Source organism: Xenia sp. Carnegie-2017, unplaced genomic scaffold (assembly GCF_021976095.1).
Source record: "Xenia sp. Carnegie-2017 unplaced genomic scaffold, XeniaSp_v1 HiC_scaffold_24, whole genome shotgun sequence".
NCBI classification, from domain to species: Eukaryota; Metazoa; Cnidaria; class Anthozoa; order Malacalcyonacea; family Xeniidae; genus Xenia; species Xenia sp. Carnegie-2017.
In genome coordinates, this window is record NW_025813487.1 from 17,429,624 (window position 1) to 17,447,997 (window position 18,374).

The window sequence follows — 18,374 nt, forward strand, 5'->3', positions numbered from 1 at the left end:
GAGCATAGAAATTGCTCAAATAAGTTTTGTTGTGAAGTATTTAATCTTTTCATTTGCTAAAATGATTTAACGCTTCGCTGAATTCGTGCTACCCGGCTCATGAGAACAGCCCCTAAAAGCAGTTCATTTATGTATAATATATGTCTCTTGGCGATTAGCGAAAATCATTCTGTATGGAAAGTAATTTTCTTCACGCAAATTAATGAAACATGCTTGCTTGTCGCACTTAAAGGCCGTTTTACGATTTTATCTTAAATGTAAATTCAGGAGACGAAAGGTTTTTACCATGTTTTTATGTGAACATTTCATAATCTTAATGGAAAACATACGACAATTGTTTATTTATGTAATTGCATGTCAGTGACTACATTGATTTGATTGCGGTTTGCTATAACAATAGATAAGAATTGAAATAACAAGAACGCTTACACGAAAAATGCGTCATACAAGATAAATATAGCTTACATCGTCAGGAAAACTATTTTCCGAAGGCAATTTTATAAATCGAAAATCGTATGTTATCTTGTCTTTTTTTTTATTTCTAGATAAATCGCATAGATATTTATTTAAGTTTGAGAAGCATGTTGGCTGTATGTGATGACGTGAATCCCAGCAAGGCCACCATGCTTTATCTAGATGTATGAAAAAGTCTGCGCGGAACATTAGTTAAAAAAATCGACGTCAACAGGGATTAACACTAAAGCTAACATGGATTAAAACATTGTTTCATGTTTCATATTTCATAAGACGCGATTTCTTAAAAAGTGAATTCCGATTCTCTGTTTTTCGTTGCTTTCAAACACAATTTTCACCTTATATAGCTACTGACAATCTTGCCTTCGGGTGGTGGAAACGATTCATTCTCAAAACACTATGCTCTTGAGTAATAATAAAAAAACAGCACTCCTTACAATACCTTAAGAAATGTTATCATTTACTTATTTTAACCTTTTTAGGTTATAGATGTCTAGTGAGATTTCTCGTGCTCGCGCAGTACTTGAAATTTGCATCTAGCATTTGCATAAAGGGCGAACGCTTTTCACTATACTATTACGAACAATCAACACAAAATATACTGAACACTATCTTTTTCATTGTGTTTAAAGATATTTTTATCGTTTCATACTTGCGTGAACCTTCTGCTGAGCATACAACATGCAAAGAAACATTTTTCAAAACATCTTGTAAAGTTGTCATCGCGAAAGACTTGTGTTTTTCACAAGTCTTATTGCTGGAAAATTATGTGTAAATAACTTATTAATAAAGCTAATTCGCCGCCGTCGTATAAAGTTAGCTTACGTAAATCAGAATTTTTCTCTCAAACCAAAAGAACAGCTATATGTTTACTACGGTGGGCAATCATATTTTGTGCATTCTTTTCTCTAGAATGTATAATTGTTTGCTTGATTTTATATTTGTTAGGTGAGGATATCTGCGCTTGATTGAACATGAAATTACTACAGCCACACCTGTTGATCTAAAGACCATAATTGTTTGCCTTTTTTTCTCTCAAATGTAGCGCTGTAAAATATTGAACGTTGTACCATAAGATATAAGAAAGCGTTCATTATTCTTATGTTCAAAAGTGGTCATGAGCCTCGTTTTAATGTGAAAAATTTGACGCACACTGAAAAATAAAGATATTTGAACTATTGTGTCAGAAACACATCGTTCTTTCTTAACACCTTATTTAAACATTACTCCCATTACAAGTGTAGAGAAACAAATATTTTACCTTTAATAAGTTTGCGCAGGTATTACATATCGTCGTTGCTCAGACTTTCACCTTTCATCGTTTGAGTTATGCACGCAACGGAACAGTTAAACGAAATCACGTTTCTTTTTCAGCAGGCATATATTTGTACTAACGGAAACGATTACCTGTCATTTGACCGTTTAACAGCCTTTTGGTTGAGCGAAGGTAAACTTTTGCACAGATGGATGTTAACACAATAATGACACAACAACACAATAATCTTGATGAAACAGCTCTTATCTCCCATGCTAGTGTGGAAGGCTGTTTAATAAAGAGTCATAAACGTCAAAGGTGCTTTGGCAAAACGGGGTTATGCTCCAAAAAAAGAATACTGTGCTTTTAAAGCAGCATAATTTCTACGGGATCCTAGCAGTCATTTCCTGTATTTGTGCTATTCAAAGATTTATCCCCACTGATTTTTTGTAATCCAAACATGTGTTAACATTTCATGTTACTAATGAACTCATCTGGCAGTTTATTTTGATTGAAATGCCTCTGAGAGTTGATAAAATATAGTGAAAAACACTGCGAGGAACGAAATAATTAAAATTTCCTTCCCGATAATTTATTTGTTAAGTGACAGTGATCCAATAAAATAATTTTAGAATCTTATCAGCAGATGGCTTCTGTTGTGATTTTAATTTCGTGTCACTAATTTTAACATACGTCACAAATTTTTGCAGTCTTTTTGTCACATTTACATTTTTTGGTGATGGATAACGGCGAGTATTAAAATGCTTCCATGCAAGTACTATGTGCTTGGCTGTCAAGATGAGTAAACAGGAGCTCAAAGTAAAATGGAATACTTTTAGCTACATCTACGTTGAAAGGTCTAACATTAGAATATCAACTATCGACGGGAGGAATTTTATTGAATTTTCTGTGAGAATGAAGAATGTTTAAAAACAAAGTAAAAATTTTCAGCTCGTGACCGTGACGTCATGTACTGGACGGGCCGTCGTCGCCAAGTGACGTCTGAAGGCATGTGCAATCTTGTGCGCAACACGTGATTAACTCCAAACTCCCACGCAGTTTCATTGTGGCCAAGCGAAACTTAGTTACTTGAACGGTTGAACTTACTTACTATATATTATGTGTATATTACATTTAGTTTTAGACTGTATACTGTATGTTATCTGATTAATGATATCCATAAAAAATCGTTCATTAGATAATCCAGGTAATTTAACGACGGTAAAAAAATCAAAAAACGAGGTGCCGTGACCAGGATTCGAACCTGGGTTATTGCGGCCACAACGCAATGTACTAACCACTATACGATCACGGCTCTTGATATCTGTCGTAGAAATAAATATATAAAACTGTGTTTATTAACCAAAAATAACTTCTTTCAAAATGTGAAGAAATTGCTATATGGTAATGATGAAGTTCTTCGACTGACTGAACACTCTGATCAGTCACGTACAACTTTACAAAATGTTGAAGACGGGAAATGGAGGATAAGAGAAATCCAAATGGGTAAATTAACTGTATTTATCTATTGTCATCTTGGTGAAGAAACTAAGTTCTCGCTTCGTATTTTTTAGAACAAAATTGCTGTCTGTTGTGGACCGATTATCTTGTCACAGTCATATTGAATCTTCGGTTGGTATAATTCTTATGAGAGCTTTTGAATATTGATTGAGAGTTAAACGTAACTGTCTTGCTCATATATGCTTTATAAAGGAAGGGCTAATCATAATCCCAAAAAAACGATACATTTCTTTGTCGTTTTGTGTATCCCACATTTGAAAAGAAGTTCTCCAAACAAAAGTACGATTTTTCAACTTGCAGCAAATGTTTTTGTGAGACAAGGATCTAGCAATGAATACATAATTTCATATTAAATCAGTGTATCAACAAATATAAAATTTTGGCGAATGAACCTTTCCTTATTTTATTATTTACACAAAAGTAACCCATTGTAATACTTCATTTATAATACATTTAAAATAAACGACAAAATCTTTTGTAATAAAAATGTTTCGAAATACGTTAGGTCATCTTTAGTAAGGTCGAAACATTTTAGTTGTAAAAATTTTAGTTTATCTTAAATGCATAATTAGATCTGGTGCTTCTGTGATAATGAGGAAACTTCATTTATTAGTTGTGCAAAATGTGATGCTCTAGGGTTCAACATATTATACTTGGCATAGACAGGATTTGTGAAAAAGCTGGGCAAAGAACTTAGGACATGCCAAAAAAGCAACTATGTGCTATAAATTTGAAAATGTCTTGAACAAAGGGGGAGCAATTAGCACTTTGCCAATGCCTGAGTTATTGCTTATAAAGCACACTTATTAGCAATAACTTTAAACATTCCTGAATAATTCACTAAGTGTATTGCAAGAAATTGTCCAAATACTTAACAAATAATCTTATTCCTTCAGAAAACTGATATTCCACAAACTGCCAGCACTTTGTACTGTAGCTCAAGAAATGAAAACGTGATAGTTCAAAACAATGCCACGTTTTATAAAAATATCAATTTCCATCAATACTCTAATTCTGCTAATAATCCATACGCAAACCTGCAAATGACATTGAAACCAGGTGCTCCAAATGGCTTGGCAAAACCCTCTGTTTGCTTTTGTAAAAACAATGTTAAAAGTAAACCTGAAGAAGTTGGTAAGAAGTTGATCAAATGCAATGGCAATGTTAGTAGTGTCCATTCAGCCAATCTCTCAGAAGATAATGAAATTTTGAAGAAGCGTTATGTGAAACCTGGCTATCATGAAAGTAAATTCCAATTGTATGAGAATGTGTTGCTGAAAGATGGTTTTAAACTATCAACTATAGGTAAGTATGTTTTATGCAAAATGAGTATAGTTTTGAGGAAATGGACTTCTGAACAAGTTGAAGATGTTGATAATAAATGATTGTTTTTTTACACAGCTAATATTGGTGAGAAAATTAAGGAAAATCACATAGTTGTAGGAGAAAGCGGTGATGTTCAACAAGTTGGACAGATATTAAGTAAAGAAAAATCGGCAAAAGTAGATACCACCAAACCACTTGGCATTGATTGGAGAACGCAAAACACCCTGAAGACAAAGATCTTGTCCCTGGAGTTTGTCTAGAAGAGTTTCCATATGTACTGAGTTTGGAAAGGCATCAAGGGGAAAGGTCACTATCTTTGCAGTAATTGTGGTGAAGTTTTGCCAACTGAAGAGGCATTTAAAACACATCGTGACAAGAGTCTATGCAAGCTGATTCAGTGTCCATTTTGCAGCATGAAGTTTGTTAATCGTGACGAACTTGAAGATCACAAGGCTGTCGTGCATTTTAAATGTCTGGAGTGTAATAAAATTACGAGAATGCTGGTATGTCAAAATTCTAACTGTATTTTGAAAGTAAAAAAGTATTTTAAAGTAACCAAAACTGGCATTTTCTGCAAAGAAATGTGTGTCTGAATATGAGAAACATAGCTACTGGAGGGTGTTGAGGGGAAAGGTGTTGGTGGGTAGAAGGTGTTGGAAAGAAGGTGTTGGGAGAAGGTGTTTGTGGAGAAGGTGTTGTGGAGAGTGGAAGGTGTGTGGAGTGGTGAGGTGAAGAAGGTGTGGGTAGAAGGTGTCAGGTGAAGGAAGTGAAGAAGGTGGTGATGTGGTGGGTAGAAGGTGAAGCGTCATCGCGTCGGCGCGCATCGGCATCATCGCGCATCATCCGCGTCATCGCGCGAAATCATCGCATCATCGCGCATCGCTTTGCGTCATCATCGCATCATCGCGAAATCATCGCGCATCGCTTTAATCGTCATCAAATCATCCGCGTATCGGCAAATCCGGCGCGTCAAATCGGCATCATCGCGCATCATTTTTCATCTTTTCATCATCGCGCGATAATCATCCCGCGATCATCGGCGCGTCATCGCGCATCAAAATCCGGCATCATCGCGCGAAATCATCATAAAATCATCCGCGTCATCGCGCATAATCATCGCGCATCATCGCGAAATCGGTCATCGCTCGTCATCATTTCATCGCGCGTCGATCATCGCTGAAAATCTTTTGATAAATCGCTTTTTTGAAATCAGATCATCGCTTTTTTGTCATATCGCGCTCGTCATCGCGAAATTTTCGTCATCGTTAATCATCGCGCGTCATCATCATCGAAATCATCCGCATCATCGCGCATCGCGCATCATCATCGCGTCATCGCATCATCGCGTCATCGCTTTTCATCGCATCATCGCATCGCGCATCGTCATCGCGCATCATCGCGCGTCATCGCCTAAAATCATCGCGAATCATCATCCGCGCATCATCGCGCATCATCCGCGAGAAATCATCGCGTCATCGCATCGTCACGCGAAATCATCCGAAATCTAAATCGGCATCATCGCGCGTAATAAATCGCGCATCGTCGGCAAAATGTCATCGCGTCATCGCGAGATCATCGCGCATCATCGCGAAATCATCGCGCATCGCGCGTGGTCATCATCACGAAATCATCTTTGCGGAAATAAATCGCGAAATGGTCATCTTTTGCGAAATCATCATCGCTGCGAAATCGTCATCGCGAAATAATGCATCGCGAATCGTCATCATCAAATGTCGCGCATCATCGGCATCATCCGCACGATCATCATGAAAATCATCGCGTCATCACGCATCATCGCGCGCAATCATCAAAATCAAATCGCGTCATCCGCGTCATCGCGAATCATCCGCGTAAATCGCGCATCATCCGCGCGAAATCGATCATCATCGATCGTCGACTCGTCATCTTTAATCGCGTCATCATCGCGTCATCGCGTCATCAGTCATCATCGCGTCATGAAAGCATCGCATGTCGAATAATCGCGTCATCATGTTGGTGAAGAGAGGTGTTGTTGAAGAGAAAGTGTTTGTGGTGAGAAATGTTGAAAAGAAAATTTGACATCTTTTGTGTCCGTCTGTAAATAGTGAGATGTGGGTAGGTAGACCTTATGTCGTCATTAAATATTAAACTACTGTAAAATTTTTTCAATGTTAAATACTGACGTCAATCGTACGTTAATTGAACGGGACCATATTCATATATTCTGCTATTCCTGGCTAATTTCTTTTCGGGCCAGCTCGTCTCCATATAATCAGGCCCTAAAGATTCATTATTACGTAAACTTAGATAAGTTTAAACTGAATCACCTGACCTATAGACGAAATAAAAATGTTTATCAAAACAACAATCTACGGTCGCGTGTTCATCGGCAACATCATAGATGGTACACTCCCTCCCCTTGATTTCCCCTACCACCCACCCCCACGAGAAAGATAGGTTAGTGGTAATCACATTTCTCCTGAAATAGGCGACCCACTCCTCTACCATAACTCTCTCTAAATTATGTTGTTTTGTTTATAGAAAAATTGGCAGCTCACAACGAAAGGAACCACAGTCCGCCTTATACATGCCTTCAATGTGGCGTTGAATTTCCCACTTTTTCCCAGTGTAGGAAACATGCAACTCGAGCGCACAAGAAAAGGTTTTTCTGTCCCGATTGCGGACTTGGTTTCACGAGAATGAGCGTTCTAAAACGCCACTCGCAGTACACACATACTAAACAAAGGAATTTTAAATGCGAGGTTAGTTTTTTAAAATTTTACTTTAAGGATTTACAATCATTATTGCGGAAGGGAACACAACTGAAGACATGTGACTTGCTGACACAACATACATGTAGAACTAAGTAGTAACATAGCAGGCTGTAAGTTTCGTATTTTTATGTAGAAATCGCCATGCTCACTGACAGTAAAAACATATTTTGAAAGAAACAAATAATGCTGAAGATCTGAAAATTACATCGTACGACAGTACTTGAAGACTGGCTACACCATTTAGAGAGAATGCATTATTGTAATATACAACAGTTTAATTCGCTTCCCTGTTGAACTTGAACTGTCATAGTTCTCCAATTTATGTCGAGGGCCTAGCACGAAACTGACTGTCGCCCAATCAACTGACCTCTTAAGAAATTAAAATAATATTTTCTGTTTTATTAAAATGCCGCGATCGTCAATAAATTGTTATAAGCAAGATCTTGTGCAACATCAGGCAACTTCTATCTCGTGAAATCACTATTTTAAGCTAGCTTTTAGGACGTGCAGCTACTCTACTGATGATTGTATGTTTCACCACGCTTTGTTATCACATCTTAAAAGCTTTCTTTCTTTCACAGATTTGCAGCAAGACTTTTAAAAGACCCGACGCTCTGAAGATTCACATGATAACCCACGCTGACGTTAAGCCCTTCCGTTGTAACGAATGCGGTAGACAGTTCAACCAAAAGGTTTGTTATACCAAACATCTACCTTGCAAAAAAGGTAAGGTGAAAAAAGTGGCTTCTGAAAGTAAATGCGATGAAAGCGGCAACGAGAGTGCTGAAGCTAAAAAAGTTCAAGAAAAAGAGGCCAAGTGTGGAAGAATATCGTGCAAAGGTGATAATGTTTTTGGTGAAAGTCGGCGTAAGATTTTCGATGACAGTTTAGTCGGAGCTGATAGAAACGAAAAAGAAAAACAACACGATGCATTAACGAGTGCTGCACTTCTTAAAAGTAGCATTGATGAATCTTATGACAAAACAGTTGAAGTTGAAGACGTCAGTTGTCGCTGTCCACCAACGTGCAAATGTAAGAGGTTTTCTTTGTCGCTGGAAGTACAGACCAATGAAACAATTGGATCTTTATTCAGGTCCTCGAAGGAACTATCTTGTATCTCGTGTTGTTGCGATACCGACACTCTTTTCAATCAATCGCAATGCGGGCACTCTTGATCTGCTCAGAATTTCATTTTTGGCCATCCAAATCCAAGTTCTAACTCCGAATCAGGCTGCTTTGTATTTTATTAGTAAATTGTGGACGAAAATATCAAGGTGAAACCTGCATAGGTTTACATTTGGTCATAAATGTATGTTGAACATTAATTGAAATATCTAGAAATGCGTTTTAAATTTATTTTTGCATAAATAGAATTCATTTTATACTTTTTTTCACATTTTGTGTTCATCTGTACTTTGCTTGATGTTCGGGTAGTTCAGATCTTCAGAAGTTCAACCTTAATCTGTACATGACGTATTCATCTGTTTTCAAATGTCAGCTGGACAGTTTGACTGATGACTCATTTTGTATTCTAGTTTCCATGCTTCTCCCTCCTCCGTTCTTTTTTCGTACGAACTTCAACAAACGTGTATCATGTTAGTAGAATCCATCGAAATACAACGTTTCATTTTATGCATCGATAATGTTTGTGCCTTTCAATTATCGAGTAATGTCTCATTACATTCCTTTTATCCTTTATTTATTAAAATAGTAAGGAGTTCCGCAAGAAAACCATGTCTGACGCGGAAGGGTATGTACTGAGTTTCTATCTTCTGATATTCAAGTATTAAGATGTAAGAACGAAAAAACCTTGTGCCCACTTTAGATACTATGATAAACATTTATGAAATAAGGAATTTACCATGATACTTTGTTTTGTTATAACACAGCATCAAGTATGCGAACAAAACTTCATTAATATAATTCATGTCACTTGGTGCCCCTCCCCCCGAGTTTTATTTTATCTTCCAATGATGATAAATCCGCTCCCTCTGCTGAGTTTGATTGATGAAAAAAGCGTAACCGGAATCGATTATTATTCTGAGGAAGATAAGTCTAGAATTCAGTTTACTAGACACAAGGCAGTACCCATTTAGCTGTGACCATGAAGACTGTGAATCACATAGCAGTACATAGGGGGGAAAATTACAAACAACAAGAACACTCTCTGTTCTTGCAGTGTTTTTCTTAAATGAGTGAAAAAGCAATGTTATAAAAGTTACCTTTACGGTTAGTGTTACATTTATGGTCAGGTCAGGCTTTCGAAAACTTGAAATAGAATCTAAGCTAATAACTTATTCAAAGTTTAACTTGCTTGACTTTCTGTCCTGTGCCTATGGCTTGTTTCTGCAGGTTTGCAACATAAAGTGTATGCTAAAATGCCTTAAACCAGTGGATAATTATTAAAGAAGATACATTATTTTCAAGATATAGCACTTTGTATTAATGTGGTTTTTGTGAATTTTATTTTATTATGGCAGAGATGATATACCAGCCAGTGGTTTAATGCCAGTAAATGATGCCTTAAAAGAAGTATTGAAAACGGCTTTGTGTCACGATGGTTTGGCCAGAGGATTACATGAAGCTTGCAAAGCTTTAGATAAGTTAGTTTTATTTACAGCTTTTTTAGTTTTGGCTTTTTATTTGGTGATACTAAATTAGATATGTGCAGATTATTGAAATAGCCGATTAATTTATATATTTGGTCAATTAACTGGCATAAGTCGATTATTACCATGTTCTTGCTTTTTAACAGTTTGGGAGCAATGTATTGACTACTTCGTTTGTTTTGTTTCTTCCTCTTTTTTTGAGGTTGTTGTTCATTTTGATTGACATTGTTCTTATTCAGCGTCCAGTTTGAATAACTTGAATTGTATCTGTTGTAGCATCTTCAAGTGTTAGGTTACAAATATATGAGCATTTGACAAATTACTGATAAAATTCGAGTTGTGCTGTGTTAATGATGTTAGCTTGTTTATGTTGTGCTAATCTTTGTGTTTCAACAGTTTTATTTGTTTCTTTGCCAAAGAACTGAACACCTTGTTTGAGACATTTTGCCATTTTTCATTTCAAGAGTATAATAACATAATTAATTCAAGAATGTAACTTTGCCAGCAGAAAGCAGCAATAAAGACAATACAATTTGCTTCACGCCTCATAACTAAGGAATTTGGGCTATTTTCATTCTTTGTATTATGTTGTGTTCTGCATTAACAGTTTTAATGCCCAGTTTCTTTGTCAACCAAGGAGTAGAAGAAAGTGACAGATGTAAAAACATTTATGGCTTAATTATTTTTGACCAGTTATCTTAAAATCCCTGATTAACCGGCTTTACTATTTATTTTTCTGACTAATTGGTGCATATAAATCACATTGCATGCCAAAAATTTAGGATAAGTTACATAAATTTTGTTCATTTGTTCCAGCATATTGTATATTGAATATGCTAGGCAACTTAAATAACTTATATAATCAAATTATTTGTTTGCAAAAACTTTGCAAATTTCAGGCGACAAGCTCACTTGTGCGTACTGGCTCAAAATTGTGACGAGGGAACTTATGTTAAGTTGGTTGAAGCACTCTGTGCCGAACATCAAATTAACTTGATTAAGGTTGATGATGGGAAAAAACTAGGTGAATGGGCTGGTCTGTGTAAAATTGATAAAGAGGGAAAAGCCAGGAAGGTTGTTGGCTGCAGTTGTGTTGTAGTCAAGGTTGGTTGATACAATATTTGTGTTTTAATAACTGCGTCACTCTTTCCCAATATCTAAATTTTAAAACATATTTCCTGAAACAGTGTATTTTTGTGTAGGATTATGGTAAAGAAACGCATGCTCATGATGTATTGATGGAATATTTCAAGTCTAAACGTTCAACCTAATGTGTAACTTCTATGAGCGTATTATGTTTACAAAGCAATAAAGAGAAATCACAATCTTCAACAATGTTATTTTTTGCCAATTTTAACAATTTTGTTTGATATGCTTTCGTATGTCAAGAAATCACATTTATGTTTTTTTAAAGTTATTGTGCCAAGTACCCTTTTACAACAATTTTGATTATTAATAATGGCTTTGAGTTGAATTACGTGATATTACAAACTTTACATTTAATACAATCGACGTGCTTACTACCAAGTGTTTTTACTAACATTGTAAGAAATATGTAAGAAATTGATTCCTATAAACGTTTATATACTCCAAGGCATTTCTGACAGTTTGGACATGTGTGTTTGCAATCTTGCAAGTCCTCTATGCAAAATGGTATCAAACAGCAACCATACCAACAGCTAATGAAGGGAAAAATACAATAGACAATTCTATTATTTTTGTCCTGATAACAGGCAAAACTTGAATCAATTTTAAGTTTAAAACTAAAGTCAATTCATGAGTGAACCTTAGTTGACTTACCCAACTGCACAAAGTCCACAACAGACCAACCAAGGAAGTACTCCTGTATCACGACTTACAGTTGTCACGATTTGTGCATTGCAATGTGGACAGACCATAGCCAATGGTACTGGACCAAATGTTAATGGTGCCAAAATTGTTGTAGGTTGACCAACAATTGTGGTGGTGGTCATATTCTGTGTTTCATTAAGTGTGTATGGAGGAGGGTGGTTAGGTTGTACAGGATAAGCTCCAGGTTGTGTAGGATAGGCTCCTTCGGGTTGTTTAGGATAGGCTGCCTGAGGTTGTACTGGATAGGCTGCCTGAGGTTGTGCTGGATAGGCTGCCTGAGGTTGTGCTGGATAGGCAGCCTGAGGTTGTGCTGGATAGGCTGCCTGAGGCTGTGATACATGTGGTGCCTGTGTTTCTGATGAATGTGCAGCTAAATGAATGTATAAAGAATTGATAAAGAAGTAATTGTGATCGTATAGTACAGTAGTACATTCTTATAAGCTGTACTTACAAATCTAACTGATAAATGATCAACTGACTTCAACACATGACGCAATAGAATGCATACATACAAAAATATTATGTGGTTCTTTTTACTGTAATTTTTACAAAACAACACTACAATATATTGATTATAATATCATCAACGGTTAAATCGGAATTATTTTCTTTCGTGTCGTCGTGAAGTTTATCCTGAAGACAATCATGACATTAACTAGTGATAAAAACATTTTTACACAAACCTCCAGTTTGGTTGGAAGATTGGCCATTTGCGTCGTACGCCGGTGGAGCACCTAAGTTACCATCCTTAGCAGTATCCATGATGAAAAAAGATCCTGAAGAGAGAGTAAAAAATTCCCTTCTTTGAGTGAAATGATGTTCACTGTCTCTTTCTAGAGGCCTAACAGGTAGTAAAATCTATGTGCGCAATACTGATATCACGTAGGGTGACAATCGGAAGTTGTTAACGGTGAAAGAGAAAGATTTTATTGTTATGGAGTTTGGGAATTCGTCGTAAAAGAGCTTCAGCTCTTAAATTGTTTTATGAATGACGTTGATGCTCACACAGCCAAATTAGTATGGATGCCTTTCAGTTTTCACGGAGAAAACATATTCGCGTTGGAATAAAGACTCCATAGAGCAAAAGGGAATGCAATTGCCAATTGAAAGAGTACGTATTATTCTTTTTCATTTTTATTCAACAACATAAAGAGAGAGTTCCGGCGCATTCATATGATTCGTGAATAATTGTTCTTGCCCCCAAACCACGCATGCGTAAAAATATGTGAACAAAACAAAAGCATCTTTCTTCCATTTTTTCACAAACAATTTCCGAATGCCGTCATTCTCTGAATGACATTGTAATTCGTAACCAGAGGTTGATGTCGCGGATGGATCGCTAGTATAAAATATTGAATTTTACTATAACAGCTGCTCTGTTCCAAGTTTACTCTACTTAGTACACACTACCTTGAAAATGGAGTGACGATGGGAATGGGATACTCTTACAATTAATCAATAAATTATTATGTACGACTCGCAAGGAACTTGGGATAGCTACGAAATTTATTTTACGGCAACACGACAAGGAAATACAATCTGCGTTGAATATTTCTTGTTTGTTACGTTGAATTTATTGGAAAGTCATGGCTCAACCTCCGCCATACAGTCAACAACCGCCTGAAAATCCTCCAGCGTATCCAGGTACTGTAGTATTATCCATCTTGCGTTTGTATTTGTGAACATAAGAAATAAATGCTTTCGTTGAAGTGTCATTTCTGGCATTAGCATATGTTTCCTTCGCTTGACATTATGTCTTTAACAATTTTGTGTTGTCCTTTGAATTCTTTCGGCACGTTTTCATTGACTTAATGAATAATCGTGACAAAAAAACTCTAGGATGCCAAGCATATTCAAGTTGCCGTCCGCGTGATGTCCGAAGAAACTTTTTTGTTTCGCTTTAATTTTTGTCGGCTTAGCAACAAACGAGCGATGATAATTTTGACTTCGGCGAAACACTTATGTATTTAGTTACCTAAATGTTAGTCTTGGGTTGGGGGAATAGTTTGAGATTACGCCACCAAATACTTATTTTCCTGTATGCTTGACGCTGACCCAAATCTTATTTCTAATCACAACCTAGCCTGATTATTGTTGGAAGGCTTTGGGAAGGTCGGGATTATTATTTCACTTTGTGAATTTGGAAATACTTATTGAAGGTAGCTCATCCACACATATAGTTAACTGTAGCTACTGGCTAACCACTATTGCGTATTATATAACAACCAGAAGAATTTGAGCAATTTCATTGGCGGACATATGCAGGGAATGAGGTCACAGAAAATTTCTTGTTTATAAAAACAAACAAATGGCGGATATGTTTGAAAATTTATCGCAATGCCTCCCTGAATGGGAAAATAAAGATATTCACAAAGACCTAGTTGAGGCAACGTATTTGAGCAAAAAGAAAAGAAAAACCCGGTTTTCAAACATTAATTTGTACTTCGTCTTTGATAACAAAATTTCAACAAAATTGATCAGCCATTGCTTGTTTATTTTGTTAGCCAATCACATTTTATCACGTGATTTAAGCTAGCCAATAGCATCTCTTCAATTCTATAGATCACGTAAGCCTGATATTTGCGAAATCTAGACTTTTTAATGTTCCAAGTGTTGGGTGCAAGGGAAACAAACTGTTTGACCATTTAATTTGAGAATTTTTTTGATTTTATTGTATAACTCGCCCCGGTGGCTCGTGGTCACTTTTTTAGTTTTTATCACAAATGACGTCTTACCCGTGTATCTATAACTGTATAGACAACAGTTAAATGTTATCTATTTGTTAATTATTATATGGCAATATAACTAGGTAGGAAAGAACTACCAACTTTCATATCATTGATCTTGATGTCTGAACTGGATGTAACGTAAACTATGTATTTTCGAAAAAAACGAAAATTGTTTCGCTTGAGTGCCTGTGTAAACTTAACAGCTCGACTTGTGCAAATTGTAGTTTTGCATATCATCTCAAACAGCAAAACACTTGTGGCCTGGATGTACTTGCATTTATGTTCAATTTATGTGCCCTATAATCACAGTGCTTTTGTGAGTAGAATATAAAGGAATAAGCAAATTAATGTATTTTTTACAAGTCTCAAAGCATTACCATACATCATAGACGTAACAACAAAATAACAGAGCCCAAATGCTGACTTAAATGACATTATCTGTTGTCATTTATCCACACTAAAGTAAACATGATTTGTATTAGTTGAATGAACTAATTATCGTACTCTTTACAAAACTTTCACACAAATAAGATATATGTGTAGTCTTAGCTATAAAATTCACATTCAGTAGGCAATCACAATCATCAATAAGATGTCATTTATGCGAAGGAAGCAAGAAACTTCATGTAATGTACTTATATTTAGTCCATAGCCGAAGGACAATTGATTATTTGGTTGGCTCAAATTCATATATGCATGTTATAAACTGTAGAAAACAATAGATGACCTTGATTTAGTACATTTGGCAATGTGTCTGTAAACCTAGTTCGGGTTGACCAAAGCCATGTGAGGGAAATTTGGCGGGGGACAAGTAGCAAGGCTTCACGTGCCGTCCCTGATTTCGACTGATTGCTACAACACGCGCCACACTTCCAAACTTCCAGCCCGAGTTTGGATCGCCCTGACGCGACAACAAGATATGTGATGATGATGATGATGATTTAGTCTACTTAAGTATTTATTTGAGATGTTTATCTGTTCAGCTCACTATAGTCACAATACTTTGTTGTTGAGTTGAATGGAAGACAAAAATCGAAGGAATTGCTTTTTTCAACAATTCATGTATAAATTACAAATATTCTTCGTGTGAATTTGCTGATATTTTCAACCACAAGCAGGGAAATGCAATGAAATATTTGCAATGTGGCACGTTCAAATTGTTACTAGCAAAGCCTTCACGTTTTCAAAGATTAAGCAGTTGAAAGTCTGCACAGAATTTTTAGAACAAATTTTTTTCGGACCGCACTGGTCATTGCTGCATTTGACTTGGTGCTTCAAGCCTTCTTTCATATATAGGAAAAATCAAATCTTGATAAAATTTTATTCGCAATCCGTAGAAATTTGTATAAATAATGTACAAATATATTTATATGATATTGATCAACGTTCAACCGTCTACTTCATTTTGTGGCCATGTATTGGCCAGGCTACCCACATGTAGGCGTTACTTCGTTTTGTGGCCATGTATTGGCTAGGCTACCCACATGTAGGCGTTACTTCATTTTGTGGCCATGTATTGGCTAGGCTACCCACGTGTAGGCATTACTTCATTTTGTGGCCATGTATTGGCCAGGCTACCCACATGTAGGCGTTACTTCATTTTGTGGCCATGTATTGGCTAGGCTACCCACGTGTAGGCATTGCTTCATTTTGTGGCCATGTATTGGCCAGGCTACCCACGTGTAGGCATTACTTCATTTTGTGGCCATGTATTGGCTAGGCTACCCACGTGTAGGCGTTACTTCATTTTGTGGCCATGTATTGGCTAGGCTACCCACGTGTAGGCATTACTTCATTTTGAGGCCATGTATGGGCTAGGCTACCCACGTATAGGCATTACTTCATTTTGTGGCCATGTATTGGCTAGGCTACCCACGTGTAGGCGTTACGTACCTATTTTTTGCGAAATTCCTTGCGCTTGTCGAAATTACTTGCAAGACCTCTCTTCTGCTCTCAACTCAAAAACTCATGAGAAGTGTACACTGACGAGCTTCGTTTTCCGTGGCAAATTAAGCAAATTAGTTGAACTGTTCATTTTTGGCAATAATATCTCTGACAAATAATCTGACAATGAGATTTTCATTGAAAGAACTCGATGACTGCTTCACTTGAGAAAATGCGGGTTGAAATTTTTTTCAGGCAAACAGCCTCACCCAACCTCAATCGAGCCTTGCCCCGTATGCCTATGATTAATTTTATATTGTGTTAATGGATGCTTGTTATAAAGCTGTACAAAAATATATTGCATATCGTACATAGGAGATGCAAAACAGGCTTTTCCACCCCAAAGCGGTCAATATCCTCCTCCACAAGGTTACTCCCAACAACCAGGCTACCATGCTCAACCAGGCCATCCTGCTCAACCAGGCTATCCTGCTCAACCAGGCTATCCTGCTCAACCAGGCTATCATACTCAACCAGGCTACCAAGCTGTACCTCTGCAGCAGCAAATGTCCAATATAAACACAACCACAATTGTGGCAACACAACCAGGGCCTGTAGTCGTAACTGGAATGATGTTTGGTGAGGCACCAGTTAGCATGGTGTGCCCTCGTTGCCAGGCCCAAATAGTTACATCAACTGTGTATCAAGATGGCTCATTTGTGTGGCTAATGGCTGCCATTCTGTGTTTCATTGGGTAAGCTGTTCAGTAATATTCTTTGTATTTTGTTCCATTATATGAAACATTAAATACTTTCAACTTGTATTGTCGTCGCGTCACTAACTTTCATGGTTGTAAGTAATAAAAAGAGAAAAGAATTTTGAAAGATAAATTTAAAAACATTCAAGCTTTTTATTGAACGTCATACTTAGAACACTTATTGAGTCGTTTTGATTGGTCAATTCATTTGGGCTATAAATACAGTTGCAAAATAATAGTTGTAGGTAAAAATCCCTAATTGAAAAATATGACTTTCCCAAGAAAGTTAGCAACATTACGTTTTGTAAAATTGGAGGAATATGGCACGAAATGATTTCTATTTATTAAGTATTAAGAATTGTTTTGGGGAACGATGCTTATCTTTTCTAATCCTGCTGTAGTTGCTGGCCGTGTTGTCTTATTCCGTTCTGTGTTGACGGCTGTAAGGACGTGACACATCATTGTCCAAACTGCAGAAGCCATCTTGGTTCTTACCGCCGAATGTAATCAAAAGAATTTGTTTCGAAGTTCTGGCAATAATTCAAATTTCATTTTTGTTTAGTTTCAATAGACATGTAGCACTAGTGTAACGTCTATGACTATGATGATATAGTTGGACTTTGGATAACAATACCAATACCTCTGTCGCACGTTCGTTAATATTTTCGTTGCGGGAACTTTTATAGTGTTCAATTATAGAGACGAAGACTGAAGAATCTTTAGTATGACTAGTATTTGATAGTGATAGTTGTTGCGAAGAAGAAATTGCCAGTTATCAATAACGCTAAAACTAGTCAAATGGGACTTTTTCCCAAGACTTTATTCACATTGAAAACTTATGCATAGCGACCTCTAAAGACTACCTGCTCTCGGTAGTGGCAACATCAATACTCGTTTTTGTAAGCAAAACGCATCACATATTTTGGAATTTGTATTGGTATTGTTATAGGAAGTCATACTTATAAACTCTCTAATTTTAAAACATTGTATTTACCATAACCTTCTTTTATCATCATATATAGTATTTCATGAAAGTCAGCATCAATTTCGCACTAGCATACACACGAGTTATAACAAATTGTGCATTTTATGATTGAATTGTGTATCTATGGTAAAATTTGCATTAATAATAATTTTCTGAGATCAGAAATAAAGATGTGTCAATTAAACTTGAGGTGTCTATTTTCTGATGAATTTTATCATGGAATTCTTGGG

General features: G+C 36.6%; 4 protein-coding genes, 1 long non-coding RNA gene and 1 other non-coding gene across 10 annotated transcripts in view; 4 read left to right on the forward strand and 2 right to left on the reverse strand.

Moving 5' to 3' along the window:
- The window catches only part of LOC124451622 (zinc finger protein 845-like), a 59,195-nt gene extending 50,472 nt beyond the window's left edge, over positions 1-8,723 (forward strand). Inside the window, exons 5-6 of the mRNA XM_047002243.1 lie at positions 7,097-7,317; positions 7,911-8,723. Coding sequence (XP_046858199.1) covers positions 7,097-7,317; positions 7,911-8,504 — 815 coding nt within the window. The 3' untranslated portion in view covers positions 8,505-8,723. The remainder of the gene's footprint in view (positions 1-7,096; positions 7,318-7,910) is intronic.
- LOC124451640 lies at positions 2,770-4,200 on the forward strand. The gene is made up of 3 exons (XR_006950586.1): positions 2,770-3,235; positions 3,304-3,361; positions 4,147-4,200. It is a non-coding gene; the product is annotated as an uncharacterized LOC124451640 (long non-coding RNA).
- Positions 2,973-3,044, reverse strand: Trnah-gug. The gene has a single exon. It is a non-coding gene; the product is annotated as a tRNA-His (tRNA).
- Positions 8,724-8,862: 139 nt separating the features above from the next.
- Positions 8,863-11,270, forward strand: LOC124451633 (40S ribosomal protein S12-like). Its single transcript, XM_047002256.1, has 5 exons — positions 8,863-8,924; positions 9,041-9,079; positions 9,810-9,932; positions 10,838-11,042; positions 11,141-11,270. Exons 2-5 carry the CDS (start codon positions 9,063-9,065, stop codon positions 11,207-11,209), a joined length of 414 nt encoding a protein of 137 aa, XP_046858212.1. The 5' UTR covers positions 8,863-8,924; positions 9,041-9,062; the 3' UTR covers positions 11,210-11,270.
- Positions 11,258-12,922, reverse strand: LOC124451629 (lipopolysaccharide-induced tumor necrosis factor-alpha factor homolog). 5 transcript variants are annotated; one of them, XM_047002252.1, is made up of 4 exons: positions 12,473-12,921; positions 12,113-12,159; positions 11,739-12,064; positions 11,258-11,617 (listed from the first exon to the last, which is right to left on the reverse strand). In XM_047002252.1, the coding sequence occupies exons 1-4, from the start codon at positions 12,549-12,551 to the stop codon at positions 11,509-11,511; spliced, it is 561 nt and encodes a 186-aa protein (XP_046858208.1). In that variant the 5' UTR covers positions 12,552-12,921; the 3' UTR covers positions 11,258-11,508. The 5 variants fall into 5 exon arrangements, with proteins under 5 accessions (XP_046858208.1, XP_046858210.1, XP_046858209.1 ...); XM_047002254.1 differs by having other exon boundaries at positions 11,739-12,040; positions 12,113-12,144; positions 12,473-12,920; XM_047002253.1 differs by having other exon boundaries at positions 12,113-12,144; positions 12,473-12,920.
- A 228-nt stretch (positions 12,923-13,150) lies between these two features.
- Positions 13,151-18,328, forward strand: LOC124450657 (lipopolysaccharide-induced tumor necrosis factor-alpha factor homolog). Its single transcript, XM_047001299.1, has 3 exons — positions 13,151-13,433; positions 16,778-17,156; positions 17,561-18,328. The coding sequence occupies exons 1-3, from the start codon at positions 13,376-13,378 to the stop codon at positions 17,664-17,666; spliced, it is 543 nt and encodes a 180-aa protein (XP_046857255.1). The 5' UTR covers positions 13,151-13,375; the 3' UTR covers positions 17,667-18,328.
- Positions 18,329-18,374: the final 46 nt, after the last annotated feature.

What these genes read in the sequence shown, in the direction of transcription:
- LOC124451633 (XM_047002256.1), top strand. An exon ending in GCTTGCAAAGCTTTAGATAA is followed by an intron (nt 9,933 to 10,837) that starts GTTAGTTTTATT and finishes TGCAAATTTCAG; the next exon opens with GCGACAAGCTCACTTGTGCG. An exon ending in GCAGTTGTGTTGTAGTCAAG is followed by an intron (nt 11,043 to 11,140) that starts GTTGGTTGATAC and finishes ATTTTTGTGTAG; the next exon opens with GATTATGGTAAAGAAACGCA.
- LOC124450657 (XM_047001299.1), top strand. Translation starts at nt 13,376, where the DNA reads ATGGCTCAACCTCCGCCATACAGTCAACAACCGCCTGAAAATCCTCCA. An exon ending in AAATCCTCCAGCGTATCCAG is followed by an intron (nt 13,434 to 16,777) that starts GTACTGTAGTAT and finishes TATCGTACATAG; the next exon opens with GAGATGCAAAACAGGCTTTT. An exon ending in GCCATTCTGTGTTTCATTGG is followed by an intron (nt 17,157 to 17,560) that starts GTAAGCTGTTCA and finishes ATCCTGCTGTAG; the next exon opens with TTGCTGGCCGTGTTGTCTTA.
- LOC124451629 (XM_047002250.1), bottom strand. Translation starts at nt 12,551, where the DNA reads ATGGATACTGCTAAGGATGGTAACTTAGGTGCTCCACCGGCGTACGAC. An exon ending in ATCTTCCAACCAAACTGGAG is followed by an intron (nt 12,160 to 12,472) that starts GTTTGTGTAAAA and finishes ACATTCATTTAG; the next exon opens with CTGCACATTCATCAGAAACA. An exon ending in TGTGGACTTTGTGCAGTTGG is followed by an intron (nt 11,618 to 11,738) that starts GTAAGTCAACTA and finishes TCCCTTCATTAG; the next exon opens with CTGTTGGTATGGTTGCTGTT.